Source organism: Bombus affinis, chromosome 4 (assembly GCF_024516045.1).
Source record: "Bombus affinis isolate iyBomAffi1 chromosome 4, iyBomAffi1.2, whole genome shotgun sequence".
Lineage (NCBI taxonomy): Eukaryota > Metazoa > Arthropoda > Insecta > Hymenoptera > Apidae > Bombus > Bombus affinis.
Genome location: NC_066347.1, coordinates 8,453,380 through 8,470,491, shown reverse-complemented (window position 1 = coordinate 8,470,491; position 17,112 = coordinate 8,453,380). Strand labels below are relative to the sequence as shown.

At 36.0% G+C, this 17,112-nt stretch overlaps 2 protein-coding genes across 3 annotated transcripts; both read right to left on the bottom strand.

Annotated features, from left to right (window-relative positions):
- Nucleotides 1-2,125: 2,125 nt before the first annotated feature.
- LOC126915850 (CCR4-NOT transcription complex subunit 7) lies at nt 2,126-5,980 on the bottom strand. 2 transcript variants are annotated; one of them, XM_050720962.1, is made up of 7 exons: nt 5,809-5,980; nt 5,311-5,405; nt 4,026-4,211; nt 3,793-3,952; nt 3,439-3,715; nt 3,227-3,367; nt 2,126-3,144 (listed from the first exon to the last, which is right to left on the bottom strand). In XM_050720962.1, the coding sequence occupies exons 2-7, from the start codon at nt 5,324-5,326 to the stop codon at nt 3,016-3,018; spliced, it is 909 nt and encodes a 302-aa protein (XP_050576919.1). In that variant the 5' UTR covers nt 5,327-5,405; nt 5,809-5,980; the 3' UTR covers nt 2,126-3,015. The 2 variants fall into 2 exon arrangements, with proteins under 2 accessions (XP_050576919.1, XP_050576920.1); XM_050720963.1 differs by lacking the exon at nt 5,809-5,980 and adding an exon at nt 4,893-5,063.
- A 2,436-nt stretch (nt 5,981-8,416) lies between these two features.
- On the bottom strand, nt 8,417-8,976 carry LOC126915857 (kunitz-type serine protease inhibitor Bi-KTI). Its single transcript, XM_050720972.1, has 2 exons — nt 8,817-8,976; nt 8,417-8,580 (listed from the first exon to the last, which is right to left on the bottom strand). Exons 1-2 carry the CDS (start codon nt 8,899-8,901, stop codon nt 8,417-8,419), a joined length of 249 nt encoding a protein of 82 aa, XP_050576929.1. The 5' UTR covers nt 8,902-8,976.
- Nucleotides 8,977-17,112: the final 8,136 nt, after the last annotated feature.

Genomic DNA, 17,112 nt, shown 5'->3' with positions numbered 1-17,112 from the left:
AAATTGACATAGAATGGATTAATCCGGTCCTGATGCTTTTACAACAGTATTTAATGCATAAAATCGCGAATAAAAAAAAAAAATAAAAATACATAAAATCTTACATAAAAAGAATATATAAACTCAAAAAATATCTAACTTTATTAAGGAGAGTTTCTTTCATTGAATCATAGGGTCCTATACATGAACTGTCTTGGATCCGAGATATGTACGAACGCCATCCTCATGTCTGGATATGATTTTTTTCACCTCTATCGTGGTTCTAACAACTTTGCTTTTCGATTTGCTGCTGTCCTTCTTCGATTTCATAATGATTTATTTAATCATTAGCTAAGTTGACTTTTTCTTTACATTTTTGTTCGAACATTGGACCATTCGAACTTCGAAGGTCTATTGTATCCATTTGTACAATAAAGCACAGCGGTAGCAATGCGGTGGAATCTTAATCGTTCGACAAACAAAGAATATATGGCTCACTCGTTTTCGTCTGTCGAAAACTGTATCGAAAAATATGATAATCCTTTGTGGTTTGAGGTTGCATGTGGTCAGGAATAAGGATTATACTCACATTTGCATAGCAATAAATGCCTAACGCATTTATTTCTATAAAACTATATACAAAGGACGATAACTATGATTATAACTGCACACAATAAACGCTACAACGACTAAATTAAGGACTAACAATAACGCTTAATAATATGCTTAATGATATTGAGAGTGTAAGATGTAAAAGAAAGTGAGTGAGACGAAAGACTGCTTATGCTGGTGTCTATGGTAGAAATATGGCTATAGTCTCATCCGCTTGTGGCTACTTCATATCTGACTTCATCACCACGTGAGGCTTAAGCGAGGGATGATTGAGAAATCATCCGCGGTAGAGGTCATGCTGTAGCCATAAACGCCGAGGTTATTGACGCCACGTTGATCCTGGTTCGTACCACCAGCGATCCGTCTGGAGTAGCACTCGAGGAGTCATTTTTCGCGCAACATGACCAACAAGGTTTTCGGAAATTTGGATGTAACTTCAATGTCTGATAGACAGCTCTTCCTGAATTTCCGATACTCAATGCGTAACGAACGAGGGTCACCTAGAAGGATGTCCTCGGATCCAAGCTAAAACCACTTCCGAGTCAAATCAGGTATAAAACGGCACCTTTAAAGATTAAAAATGGACTTGAATGCCCTTTAAAGCCCGGGTTAAAAGGACAGAGCTAGTTTTGATTTGACAACGAATAAGTTAACTCAAATGTAGATCCTCGCGATAGTGCATTTCCTGGAAGTGACTTTCGCAGAATTTGCCTTCGTCTGAGGCAGGGCTCCTATAACTGACTTCTTCCATTTCCTGAAATTTCTGTAACTGGTCCAAAAGGCGCTCGTTGGTAAGACAATGTAACATAGGAACTTGCTAGTATGGATTCCCAACAGGACCCATAGTGCCCGCTAAAACCCAATAAAATATGGTAGACCGAGTTGGGAACTATCTATGTTTACCCTTCGGACTGCGTTGCCAATAACCATTCCGTATACGTCTGTCCCTGGAATCGCATCCACTTACTCGGATTTATCGAACTCGTGGTCAGCTAAATGAAGCTCTCAGACATGAGATCATCGGGTATATTTCATTCGAACCGCTGGAATAACGGAACATAAACTCGGCATAATTAAAGCTATCAGGGGAAAGAAGCACTCTCGTGTCTTCGAGGATCCTACCTTCGTTTCGCCGATCTTCGGTGGGGATCTGCTTAACTGGCCAAGTTTTAATGGACTCTTCGAGTCTCTGATGCACTCGGATTCGGAAATTTCGAAGGCCTTAAATTTACAACATTTAAAGGCGCACCTGAGAGGTGAAGCCGCGGAACTTCTAGAAAATGTTCCAATTGCGGATGCTGTCCACGATGGCGCATGATTGGATCTAGTGAATATGTATGAAAATTCATATCTACTTTTATTCGGTTATATTCGGTGTGTGGTGAAGTACCATCCCTCGTCCCCAACGACCAAGTCTTCCGCAGCTCAACTGAAGCGGATTTCACAGTTTTTTTATTATATTATTTGCCAAGTAACTCAGAATGTTCTTTTTTTCTCGTTTTAGTTGTGTAGTTGATATTAAAAATCACAAAGCTTTTATTTAAGATGTTTATTGTATTTTCGGAACGATGTGTTATTTACAAAAGAAATATATTTTACGATATTCATTTTTGAAGTGTGGCAAAAGATCTTCCTAGTCACGTTACTAATTTGTTTCACAATAAAAAGTACGTGTAAGAGAAATACTACCTGAAAAATAATGTAAAAAAATGAAGAAGTAATTACTTGCTGATTGTATCTACAAAATAGGATAACAGAATTATAGAATATGTTTCTCAAATACTACGCAACATTTTATTCCGTTGATCTAAAATTGCACAAAGCGTAATTTTGATGAATATTTAAAACACTAATTATAAGGAATTATCAGGCATAAAAAGTAGTGATCTATGAATGCATTGCATGATAAATGTACATATGAACAGTGATAAATGTACTTAAACAATGCAATCTTGCACTTGTTTTTCTTAATTTTTTTGTTTTTTTTTTTTTTTGCATTATTCTTAGTCAACCTTCTATATCCCAAAAGAGATTTTGCAAAACACTTAAAAGTAGATTTGTTTCCTTTTTTTTCTTTTGTACTGCAATTGTATCTTGTATACCAATATTGTCACAAACGCTTGTAAGGGAACTATATTACATATTTTATGTTGCACAGTATTGTAAATGTTCTCGATTAATAGCACGTATCACAGAAGAAAGCTACGAAAGACTCAAATTGAAGGATACAAAAAATGCACAAATATGAAAAAATGTTCCTATAGTTTCATTTTCAAGTAGTAATATTTTTTAATCTACAGCAGTGATTTGAATGTAATATTGTGGATATGAACTATACGCTTGACCATTAAGTGAAACATTATTTATAACATTTTATTTGTAATGAAATAATCTGTTGCGACTGAGATGTGGTACTTTTTAACATTACGAAGACGAAGAATTATCTCCATTACTGTCTAGGTATCCACCTGAACCGTTTACGACAAATGATGTTCCCAAACCATATAAATGACCACAATATTTCGCATCATCAATATTATCTTCAAAAAACATCTAAAACAACATATATAATTATAAAAATAAAACAATATACAATTTGTTGGTTAATATAGTTTTATTCGAAATATTTGTTTACCTCTCGCATTTTAAAGAAAACCATTCCCGTAAGTAACGAATCAGAACCAGCCTGATGTTGGGGACCAACTCTTTGAATTTCCAATTGCTCTGCTACCTCTTGTAGGCCTCCTTTCAAATTTTTGCAAGATTTCATTAAATACTGTGAACAAAATGTCACATATTAGAGGTAGAAATAGTTTTTATTATAACAGATGTCTATACAAAACATACTTTTACATCATATATTGTTGGAAAATATATCCTAAGAAGTTCAAAGAATTCACTTTCTTCTTGGGGTAAATTTTGATCTGTAAGAAGTTTCAATAGATAGCCAAAATCGTAACCAGAATGAAAGGATAGCCATTTTATGTCGTCAACAAGAACAATTCCCGATGTCATTAATAATTCGGCAAAATCTAACGGATCAATACCCTCTTCTTCGTGTTTTTTAAACTGTATACCACTGTTTTGCAGCATATCTATACTATCTTGCGCATACATATCCTCTCTAAAAAATTGTTCAACATTAGTATTGTTATATTTTATGCCTTTATATTATTCTATATTGAATTATGTATAACTTACTGTAAATTGAATTTGAAATTAAATTGCCATGTCGTATAACTACCGCCAGGTGTGTTTCCCGATTCGTCGAGAAATGTAAGTCCGAGTTGGATTATCCGCAAGAGATCTACATTACATCGTAATAACTGATATTGATAATCTGCGCTAGTCCTGAATTCGCCTATAATAAAGAATCATATTTTACTTTACAAATAATTATTGTACAACTAAATTATAATTTTATTATATTATACCAATGGGTCTAGCAACTACTCCCGGAAATTCAGTGTCCATTGCAATATATTGATACTGCTGCACGACTTGCCGAATTGTTCGAAATTCTTCTTCGAGATTATGACCCCAAACATCTCGGATCCCGCATTCTTCATTACTGGGCATAGTCGCCCCACCCTTCTGTTGCCCTATGGGGTTATTTCCTCCTGTGAAAATGTGTAAAGATATAAGTATTATTTTATATGAAACAAAAAGAAAAGAACTGACAATGACCATTATCAGTATTTCATTGGTCCGATACTAATAATAAACTGATACATTATATGTGTAACTTTTCATGTAGTGTTTCTCTTTCACTATTTGAATAGTTAGGTAACTAGGTAGGTAAACGCTAACGTTAGGTAAATTACATTTTATAGTGTAATTAATTGTATCATTACATATAGCAGGAAAAACCATTTTTGGTTGGTACTGTTTGAATATCCATATCCACTCTTTCCAACTGCCTTGAGTAAGCATTAGTTCTTGAATAGTACAAAAATGATTTGATAGTATTATATATAGGTACAGACCAACCATAAATGAAGATCTTAAACTGTGTAATATATAGTCATATCTTAGTATAAAAATTGAATTCTATTGTTATATCTTAATCAATGGTCATATACCTTATGTTATATTGACATATAAACTTGTTACATAAAGATTATTTAAACATGTTTCTGTACCAAATTATATGAAATTATAACAGATACTATGCAGTAGTTTGTAGTATTTTTTTATAAATTAAAAATTCTATTATTTATCTTACAGAGCCTATATAATGGCTCTATAACTGCACCTTCTAGGATTTGTGCATTCTTCTGAAATTCTCTGAAAGCGCACACCTTTTCTTGCAGCAACAGCGATTGAATATTTCTTGGGAACTTCATTGCATGTTTTAATCTATTCTACTACTTTTAAAGGGGACTTCTATTATGTAGTTCTTCTGGAAGTATGTTTCACGTAATATCATCCACACAAATCCAAAGTACTTTATTTATTTTGCTTCACAGTTCCTGCAATACGTATGTGCCACATTGATTATATAAAGGTCAGATATTGGTGTTACACCTTTGGTATTCATTATACAATCAATTATCATTTAATTTCAACAAATATATGTCAAGTCCAACACTTCTCAAGGCTTATTTTGATAAATTTTACTATAATAAAGCTGAGGAGTTAATATAAAAATTATTTGTAGAACAGTACCTTTGTAAAAGAGATAAATAATTACACATTTACAAGCTATTTAATACGTACCGGTAGCTGAGGGCATAAGGTTAAATATTCTTGTCGTCACCGGGGTTATTTTTATGTTTAATTCCCACTGTCACAGCTTTACCTTCTTCATATCACTGTAAATATACACATAAGTATTATGACTTGTTACATCAGTTTCACTACATGATATGCAAATTCAATATCAGAGATGTTTTTTATGTATATCACAAACATGGAAAATTAAAGAACAATAAATAAATTTGAATTCTGTGGTGAATAAATAACATTTCTGTTTACAGGTTAGAAATCCGCGCAAACAAGTATTATTGTTTTATAATGATTGTATGCTAAAAAGAAATTCAGAAATGTAATATTAATGTAAAACATGATAATAAAATGATTTTAAACAATAAGAAATTTTCTTAGCACACGTTACTTTCTAAATAAATCTATAGGTGAAAACATAGGTTATGTATCTCAGATAAACAAAAGCGATTTGTTCACGCGAATATGAAAGAAATAAATGTTACAATGTACCTCTTGGTATGGTCGTTTTTCCACACGATGTTTTCTTATGTACTAAGCGAAATAAAGCTTTATAAAACACTTATCGCGCTTTTAAATCTTCTGTCACACTACAAACAGGTTAAACGAGTGTCCAAACTTAAAGCAATTCCCTCTATACATATACATACTAACACTGTCTGAAGTTAGGGCGCCAAAATCGCTACAGCGGGCATTTTTGTTCGTGGCGTTGTTAACATGCTAACCTAACAATAAAACCATAAATGAGATATAGGCAATTGCTAGGATTTATATTTTACTATTTAAAGCAGTATGTATAGAAATTATATTCACTTGAACTAGCAAAACTGATTAAGTCAATAGAAATAAAAATTTGCTACATTCCTATATAAACATCACATATATTATGTACCACAAACAAAGTATAAAATAGATGTGACTCTCAATGCATTTTTAATATCACACCATTGACTGAATACAAGATAGTTATGACATTTAACATACATTTTTTGTGTTCCATGTTTTGGTGATCATCTGACCTCCTTATCATCATCGTGTCACATGCGACGTTATCGATTCAGCATAGTAGTGATATTAACTAAAGGCAGAATAAACGTGACATTAAATAGATCCTTGTGTCTCAAGTTCTGAAATACCGACCTAGAAAAAAATCTCAGTGTTTCTTACGCCCTCTGCAATTTGCTACAGCGAATATAGGAAATATTACAGACGATTTGTTTGTAATTATATTCAACTCGTTTCATTTCATTTACTTATTTTCTACAACATTCAGGCTTTATCTCTTTGCGCGAGCAGCACATTCAATTACCCACTATGGGTTAACGATAAACATTGTTTATGTGTGTTATTATTTATTAATTATTTATGGAGGTAAAGGATTAAAGAAAACATTAATCTTCTAAACTTGAAAATTTTGTGGGATAGTTTACGATATGCTGTTATGGATTTTGAAAAGTAGGTAGATATAATGTTTAATCTACGATTTTACTTAAAAACGTCGCGCAGGATGGTTTATGTCTTCAAATGTCATAATCTTCTTCTCTACGACTTGTACGAGATAAGCTACTATCTATGCATCGTTCGATTTAAGGATCCCTGTGTACCCCGTTGTTTAGGCTGATCTACTTTCGCTTGTGTAAGAAGGTTTGCTTGCGCACAGGGATATTTCGGCTAATTTTTAATTGTCTATAATTAAAAAGCAAAGCCAAAAGCGCAATTTTTTAACTTTTGGATTTTCATCTTATCTTAGCTTAAAGAATTATCCCTTAAATTTAATTACGCCTGTAACCAAACATTCTGTATATACGAGGGATAAGTGTGAGAATGTGAAGATTTATTTTGTATGAACCATCACGTTAAATTTCGGTAAAGATTATAAGTTTGCGGTACCCCAGTACCCGTACTGGTACCTGTTGTTGCGATTTATGGTAAATAAACTGGATTAAGTGCAAAAGTATCGTTAGGTATAATCAATAACTGCCATATTATGTCAGATAAGGATAATCTTTCTTAAACAACGTAAATTTAAACAAATAAGCAGTAAATAATGATCAATTGATAGATAATGATGATCAGTGTAATATTTTTGAACAAATGGGCGGTAAATAAAATTGACAACAAGATGTTTATTGATATGAAGTTATTTTAATTTTCTCTTCATAACCTTTTTATAAAATCACTACATGCATATCATATAGAGTTAGTCATCGAATTGGAAATGAACGATGTATACACAATAATTCAATGTTACTTAATACATAATTCTACTGGTTCACCCTCATTAGTCCTTACATGTTTCGCATACCATATGACAGTGCATTTCTCTAATTTTATTGGAAAATGCTGTATCCCGTTACGCTGAGACGTAATGTCATTGGTATCAACATTAATTGTATTTGACGTATATCAATTATACATAACATTATACATACATGATGTTCGAATGTGTAAGAATGTCTATAGTCTGCTCAGCGAGTCGAGATAATAGCTATAAACATCTGTACGTGATAGTATTTAAACGAGACAGGTGCATAGTTCTTATAGTACTTTCTCTGCGAACAGACTAAGAATTTTAGGGTCTGATAATCCCACCCCTGATATAAGCAAACAAGCTTTAATAGATCTGATATCAGAGATAGTGTCTTCAACTTTTACGTAGAACTATGTATTTTCAAAGTAACATGTGATTAGTGTGTGTAATCGAATAGGTAGAAGACGTCGTAGTTTAGGGAGTAATTCATTTTACCAAATTGCGTCGAATGCATCTTCGATGTTAAGGAAGAATGCTGAACAATATTCCTTTTCTTCTGACCAGAGAATTTGTTGAATCATACGATGATTTTCCTCAATGGTATCGTATTTTTTTTGAAGGCCGAATTGATGGTTTGGTATTATGCCCTTGTTGTTGACAATAGCAGAGATTCTTTCGTGTATAAGTTTTCTATAAGTTTGTAAAATTGGAAAAAGGTTAAAATTTGTTAAGCAGTGATAATTAATATCCAGTGGAAAAAGCCAAAACTAATTTTGCTTGGTACTGTATGCGCGGCTCTCTCCTAATCCGTTTTTTCAAATGCTATAGACTAAAAACAAACAGGACTTACTATACTGAGCATGATTGCTGACACTCTTCCAGATTTCTGAAATTGTTCGCGTTTCCACCGCAACCTCCATATATAAATTCTACGCATTTACCCATCTCTACATTGTATCCGAATCTCGGGAAGTAACCTTTGCACGTGCCCGTCACCAATGATAAAGTACAATCTGTTAATGATCGAAAAATCCTTGCTATTAAAAGCGAATATGACAATTATAAGACTAGTAATCGAGAATGTAATCTTTAAGTTTATACGAATTATTTTATAATATTGACAATACACTATCTCACAGTAAGAAATTCGTTTCTATAAAAATTCGAGAAAAATTGAAATTATTTAAACAACAAATTTAAATACAAATTATGGCATATAAGTACGAAATATAACAATAAAGTTCCTTACGTGATGGTATTTCGGCTGACACTTGATGCACCGCAAGAGCGCAGCAAAGGACGACCAAAAGTAATGCTATGAATTTATGATTCATTGCAACTTGTTGATTAATCAGCGCAACTTCTAATGGCTATGCTTGTTAATTCTGGCGTTATATATACGTGTCGATAACATTTTTATCGCTATAGACCTTTTTATATAATAAGTATTGATGACACATGCGGAAAAAGTGAAGCACTCGAAAGATTAAATATAGATTGTGGGAACTCATCTCTGCTAGTGATAAAGATAAGTATGTTTGGTAATTTAGAATTTCCGAGGCAGAATATGTAAATCTTTTTAAGCAACTCCTAATGGATAAACAGTTAGAAAAAGACTGACAATGCATGTATATAAGAATGATAAAAAGTAAGTACCTATGTATATATATATGTCTGTAATTGTCTTATTACGTAGTATGTGGAAGTTTGCTTCTTTGATTCACTTTAGCGTATAATAGCCCGTCAATATCGGAAATGTATAGTATTCATATGTGTATGCATGACTGACATTTCCTGACTATTCAAACTAACAGTTTCTTTGCTACAATCGAATGTTGGAAAGTCCCGAACCGTGATCAAGAAACGGTCACAAGTGCGTGTCGTGTAATATCGTCCGGGTGTTATGTGTGTTCTATTTGTTGAACCGGAACCGTACGTGTCGCTGGTGATACCAGCTTCCACTCATGTTTAAAATTATCCAATTTTTCTATTATCGTCGTAACCATGGTACGTGCGTGCCACGGGAATGCTTATTATTTGCCACACCTTAGCCGAAGAAAATACTTTAACGATCGCATACTGGCTACTATACCCGCTATTTGTTTATAACTCGTATAATAGGTCGTGCATCATCGTTTCACCGGCATTTTTAACCATTTGCATGATATTACATTGTTTCATTATGTGACACATTAATGATCCGACGGTCACTTCCACGACTTTTTTTTAATGACGACTTAATGTTCTGACGTGTTAACAAGAAACGTTAGCCATGTTATCGATTTCGTGGCAGCAATCGTGTTATTATTGCACTTGGACTTTGCATGTGTACTTTGCACCGAGAAGGAAAGCGTCAGATTGCGGTATTGGAGAAATTTGTTTATCGAGATATTAAGGGAAAACATTATTCAGCAATAAGAGATTAAACTCTTTTACATTATTCATATAGTTTTATTAATATTATATTCTTCGATTTATCTATGTATGCAGTTACTTTTTATACAGTATAGTACGTTATGAAAAGAAGGATAAAAAAACTATCCGCAAATCTTCCCAATATGAAGTTTCAGGTAAAAGATACGCTGGCTGAGCTCTGATTAGAGATAGGTTGTGCTCTCGTTGTTTCACATTCGTCGTTCCGGGTTGCGATAATCTTATACACATTATAAAATGAATGCACGATCGAACAGAATGTTTTCGTGGCGTATAACGTCGCAACGATTCACTTTTAACGATCTTATCGAGCCACTGCACCACACCGCACCGGCTGTAACACATTCCACTCATTTCCCGGTATTTTATTGACACTCTGTTTACCCTTTTATCGCTTGCTTTTAGACTTTTTGCGAAAAGTGTAGAAACTACGAAGAAAAACAAGATGCCAAATAAAGTCTTTCTAGAAAATCTTTATTTCTGATAGGTTTGAAGTTTATGATCTGGAACTTAATTTGAGATTTGAAAGATACTGTTCGTCGTTCCCTTTCCAACTGATTGACGTTCTGTGTAATCTTGTATTTCTATATCTCAAGTAAATATGTAATTAAACGATACAAATATCAGAGCATTCTTTTCTCGAATACTTTTTCAGATTTTACCATTTTCTCAACACGTATCCCTAAAATAGGCATAGTGCGAAAAATTCGGTAAAATATAATCTATTTTGGAAGGATGACGATGTAGCAAACTACCTCAAACAATCTATCTCCGTCAGGAACGGTGATTTACATACAACAAGGCACCGCAATGATTGCCTTCAGAATACATTAGCTCGCATGCTCTGGATACAGGGGAACAAGCAAACAAAGTACAACCGAACTCGGACCCTGTACTAGCCGAAGACATATCGAAGGAGTAACAATCGAATTCAAATCGTCGCGCGGCTCAATTGCGGTGTGCTTGAAAACAGCACAAGGCTTTCAGGATCAGTTTCTTGCACAATGTTTTACCAGAAAACAACATCGCACACGCATGCTATACAGGGATAGATAAATTTCCTCTCTCAAGTTGTAACCGTTGATTTCCCTCCAATTTGTTGAAATTCAAATTTACTTTGTCTGACCGTGCAACATCGGAATTTTCATTAGCACATTATAGCATATACGAATAGAAGTATCGTAAATCCACTTATTCACGACATTTTTCGTTTCTTTGTCTCTTTTGTACAATTTTATTGAATAATATCGTTGATCGTCCGAGTTTTCGTATCAAGATCTATCTATCGTCCCACAAATCGGAACGTGTATCCACTTTTAAGCACAAACCTCACTTGCAAATTTAAACCTACTTTATACTTGCTCATAAAATCTTTCTTAATTTGAATGCCATTCGTTATAACAATGTTAATCCAATTGTTCAACAAACTGAAATAAAAATTTTGCTCGGAACGGGTCAAACAAATACCATCTATTTTTATGCAAATTTCTGGACGGTTAATTGAAAAACCGGGTACCCACGTATCGTAACGTAGTATCCACCATCTACCTTCTAAATATAATTCCATTCTACGTAACATTGCAACGCAACATGTAAGTACATAGATAGGTATGTACGCGTGACTAAGTTTCCCTGGCCGTAGATTAAGTCGCGAACGAGCTCGGCCTATCGCGGGGCCTCCTATTAGAATTACTTTCAAGCACCCATTGTGATCTGCTGGTTTCCATAGATCGCTGACACAAAAGAAATATAGCGTAGGACACGCCGATAGTGCCTTCGGCTATTGCCACACACGTGGCTGATAACCCGTACGATCTTTCCGGAGCAAAGACGCTGTAATTGCATGAGTTCCGCATTTTTCCACCAACATAGAGAGAGACCTGTCCTTCTCTATCTCCGTCCGTTCTTCTTCTCGAGCTTCGTGCTTCCATGCTCGCTGTCTATAACACGCTCTCCTCTCAAACACCCGTCCGCCATTGCTATTGCCTCTCGTACTACTTATCGGTACCAGCTTCAGGCGTCTGACCGAACCTAGAATCGACTTGCGGTTCATTCATTCTTCCAGTCTTTATTGTTTGTGTCAGAATGTCACGAATTTTCTGTGTATCGTGGTCTTATGCTCAAGATATCAGCTGGATATTCCTCATTGTTTCATCGACAGTGAATGAACTAATTTTAGTACACATAAAATAATATTTCAGGTGTTCAGAAATTACGTATATTGGCCTATTTCATATATCGAAAACTAGAGAAGAGTAATGATGTTACAAATATTATTTTTTACTTTAATTTGCTTTAGTATTCGTTACTATTTATGCTATCTTCTTCAGATAAATGAACTTATGGAAATAAGACATTTGTTCGTTGATAACTGAACATTAATTATCTATCGGTGTAATGAAATTGGGAAAGTTAGAAAATGTAGAGTTTGTCAGTTTGACTTTTGAAATGTTCATCCAACGTATTGTATTTTGGATCAACTTGAAGAGTTTCTCTTTGCAATTTGTAGCTTAAAATAGTAATCGTAAAGGGAAAAGTGACGAAGTAGATCTACAGGATGATTGAATTTACTTTTGTTCCAAGCAAAGACTTTAAATATATCAATGATACAAAAACGGCGGTCCAGCATAAGAAATCTTGCGTTAAAATTCACACAATATTTGAAAGCTTAGAACTGTTTGTCCGTTAACTTTTGATGGTTGATAAATTGCTGTAGCAGCTGAGGAGACACTGAGGTCTGCGTCCTCCTGCAAGATTCACGAAGCGATATTAACGATAAAGCCGTTGGTGAAATTTACGAGTCACGAAAAGTATAAAACAGCGTGTCACTATAAAACCGGAGGCACTATTACCGATAAAACGACGACGTCAACCGATGGGGCCAGGCCGAATCGTGAGCGAATCGTGGGTAATCCAAGCAATTTTGTCGTCTAAACGGATACAAATAGAACAGCGATAATGCAGTGACACGGTTTTGTATCGGCTGTTCTGTATCTTCATGATTTAATGGACGTCGAAGTCGGTGCTGCACAGGTAACGGGTGTTTTACGGTAATATTATACAGAGCCATGCACTCCCATAGACGCAACGGCATTGTGCCCGAATCTGTGAAAATAGGCTTCCTGACTCTGCTCTGGAACCATTTTCGAACGTAAACAACGAACGTTAGACTGATTATTCATTCTCGAATACAAATGTTCATCCACTCTATGACTGTTGCTAATTTACTGTTTTCTAAAAGTAATTAGGATTACTTTTAATTGCGGATAGTTTTCGATTTGTGAATTTGGATCTCCTTTAGAACAGCAAAATAACTTCTTACTATGCTTCTTGCGAGAAAAGTAAAATAACAGAGAAGAGACAAATTTGAGATTCTCATTTTACAAACAGCATCGTTATTCGAGTGACAATGAAAATATGCAGCTGTTAAATATCAAGATTTAATGAAAGTCGCAAAATAATTCCACTCGAGACGAACCGAAATTGGTTCCCGACTGTTTTCTATATAGAATCGTAGCGTGACTAAAGTTAAGCTAGTTTCACGAAATCTCACGAGTTCGTATTAGGTTCCTAGTTATCTTGGCGAATTGAGAAAGTATTCGCAACTATTGGCAATTTTCCTTATTAAACGTTACGTTCGTTGGCACGTAGAAAAGTTATTGGGACAGGACGAGGACAAAAAGAAGGCTGCTCAAAGTTCCTGGAACGCGTTAAAAGCGGTAGCCTGTAATCCGACTTTCGGGGATCGTTCAGAAGAGTAAAACGACACACGCGTGTACTCCGACGGAATTTCCATAATTAGTGGGTGGCAAAGGTACAACTATTAGCACGCGAAAGTTGGCAAGTTGCTAACTGATTTGCATCGAAACGTGGGCCACATCGTATCAACATCGGGCTCGTTCTACTTTCGTTATTACTTCATCAGAGCGTGCTTTCCTTGGCTGCGTCGAATGGACGAGAAATTAATTCGTGTCGGGGGAACGCATTTTCGAGAACCAATCGGGCAAGAGAAGTTCCGCCGCCACTGCTGGAGGACACGCGTAATCGTCCGATTTATGAGACAATTTGTGGAACCAGAGAAGGAGATCAAAAATAATGATCGATATATAAATTTGCCTCTTGTCGAATATATCCTTTATTGGGGCGCTATATCCATTTTCCGCAATTTATATGGACTAATTTAGTTCGGTTAACGATCCCAAAGCACGAGAAATCGTCCGAGATTGGGGACATATGGCCCACTCATCAGCCTCACGCTATTTTGTTCTCTTAATGGCGTTTGGATCATATATAAAATTCTTTATATTAATGAAACGCGTCCAATATTTTATCGCTAAAGTATCCATTTGTAGAATGCTTTATGTTTACGAAATTTATGCAACGAGATTGACAATGTTATAAACCACAGATTTGGAAGAAAAATAGGCGAGTAGATTTTTGTTTGTTATTTAAAAGTTATTCGGAAAATGTTAGATACGTTTCAGGTTAGTTTTCGAAATTGATTCGAATTAAACGACATAAATTTGCATAAGGAAGTGCTTAATTATCGAGTATCTTATTACGATACTATGAACATTTTTTTGTATCTTTTTAATATCATATTCCAATCTTTGAAAAAGGCAACAAATTGGTAATTTTTTGGTAAATCATCGATAATTTGAAACGAAACGCGATTGCAAAGTTTGCATAGTTATCAGTCGGTTGCACCAATCGCTGTTAAGCGTCTCTCATTTGACGGTCGACTAGTTACTGCGTTTATGGAATATGATTTACGGTAGGAACGCCCAAGGAAATTATGGCGTCTTGGGTTTCCATAATGCCGAGATTTGCCGCTCTTGGAGCCACCTAATCCAGCTGCATGCAAGAAGATCCTCTTATCTTGAGGACACGTTCCCTAGCCGAGTAAGACGATTATCTTCGAAACCTTGCGTGAACAGATACCCGGCCTCCCGATGAAATTCAAAGAACCATGCGATGTTATTCGTACCTGCCGCTATTTTGCTCTGATGGAAATTTTTAATTACTTTTAAGTCAGGTATCTCGATGATCACCGTCACGATTGAGGAAGGGATGATTACTCGAACAGGACGAATGAAAATCTAGGATTGAATTTTAGACACGTTCTAGTCAGAGTGTCGAACAAGATCGATTTACCAGCGAGAAATTATATTTTCCGACACGGTCGGACCGGTATCGATCTGCGGATTTAATTGCACAGGAGCAAGGTATCTTACGGTTTACACCAGTAGGTTAGATTCTGATCCTCCATAATCTCTCTTCAAACTGGTAACCTGAGATGCTTCGGTATTACGGGAGAGGTTTCTTGGACATTGGAGAACCCTTTCAAATCTACGTTTGTTTACTTATACAAGTATTTTACGGATACTATCGTATCATATCGAAAGATATAATTCACTAACGAAAATAAAATATTGATCCTACTTTTCCCTACCATTGATCCTATCATTTTTTAAATTCTTCGATACAGAACAATTTCAAGCTGATCGTTTTATTTTCCATTGAAATTTTGCTGAAATTATTCGTACAACTGGAAAGTCAACAAGAATGTACGTACCAGGATCTTATCTGTGATTTTCAAATACAAACAATTCATGATTTTGTGAGTACCAACATGATGGCTAAACACAAACGCGTGGATCTGTGTGGGTCGGATTCATCCGACGACAGGGCCAAGACTTTGACCTCGAAACTCCACGAAGGGTGCTCCTATATCACAAGGCATAGACCACGATGCGCATAAATGTTTACTGGTCTTTAGTCTTCAGAAACGTGTCATTTGATTTACAACATTCTCTCGCATTGATTCAGCAGCTGTAACAGTAGCAACGATGTCAGGTGTAGGAACTGTGGAACAACAGCAGGCGTCTCCTCCTAGTTGCGCACAGAATTGTGCTGAGTTCGTGCTGGCAAGGCGACGTGCGAGTGATTTGCATCGAACTCGCAACCCACGGGAGGAGCGAGAATAACGGGCCGGTTAGCCACTCGACGCCGTTTCGTGTCTGCCACTTGGTCACCGGTAATTAACAGGCTCTGTGAAGCACTGTATGAATCGAGTGGCGGCGCGCGACATGCTTCTGAGGCCGTGTCAAGATGCTCCCCGGCCGAGAGGCGTCGGCTTTCCTTGTGCCCTCTGCTACCTGCCATCTCACCGACGATTAATTGCCACGGAAATGCTGTTGTTTCAACGGAACCAAGCCCCTCGACCTTCTTTGGGCATCTATATAGTACATAGTATATCGGTTTTTCTAGGTATCTTTGGAATTTCTGGATCTACACGTTTGGAGAACTTTCTGGATCGAATTTTATGGTCATCCGAATTCACATCGTGGTCCTCCATGATCGTCTGTTAACTTTACGAGTCCAAGGAATGAACGAGTATTGATTCTTATTAAAAAATTGAACATTAGGATTGAACATTATTACAAGTAAGTAGATCTTTATGGGATTCCAATATAATAATTGTTTGATTCCTACACCGGTACTGATTAAGTATAGGAATTAAGTATGGAACTTCGTAATACAACCAATCGAGAAAGATATTATGGAACTTATGAGTCGAATGCTTAATATCAGGATTACTCATAGTATTTCTATTATATCGTAATATTTTTCAATCTACGATTGAGAGTTTGCCGATGTACTCGTATATAATGAAAGAACCTCTTGAACGTTTGTTCGCTTCTCTTTCATCAAGAACGCACAATGCGATCCATCGAGTCGTCGCGCCTTTAAACACTGTATCATTCCGCTGAATCAGGTTGAATAAGTGTGGAGAAGTTGCCGGCGGGCTGTTTACTCGAGAAGCTTATAAATTGGCTCGACGGTCGAGAGAAGGCATGCATTTCCAATTTCAAAGAGTGTGTCTGATTGTATAGAGGCGACGTGTTTGCTAGAGAAGCTGAAACAGAAGGCGATTCTAGTTGCTAGAGAACAGAGTCGCCCGTGAAGAGGATTCCACCTGATACTCGGCTATCTTCCCGCGCCACCCAGTATTGTGTTCCTGCCGTGAAACCCATTTGCTTTCTGTTAGAGGGCCGTGTAACGGTGGAGGCGGAGAGGACGACGTAGCAACCTCGGCTACTATCACGAGG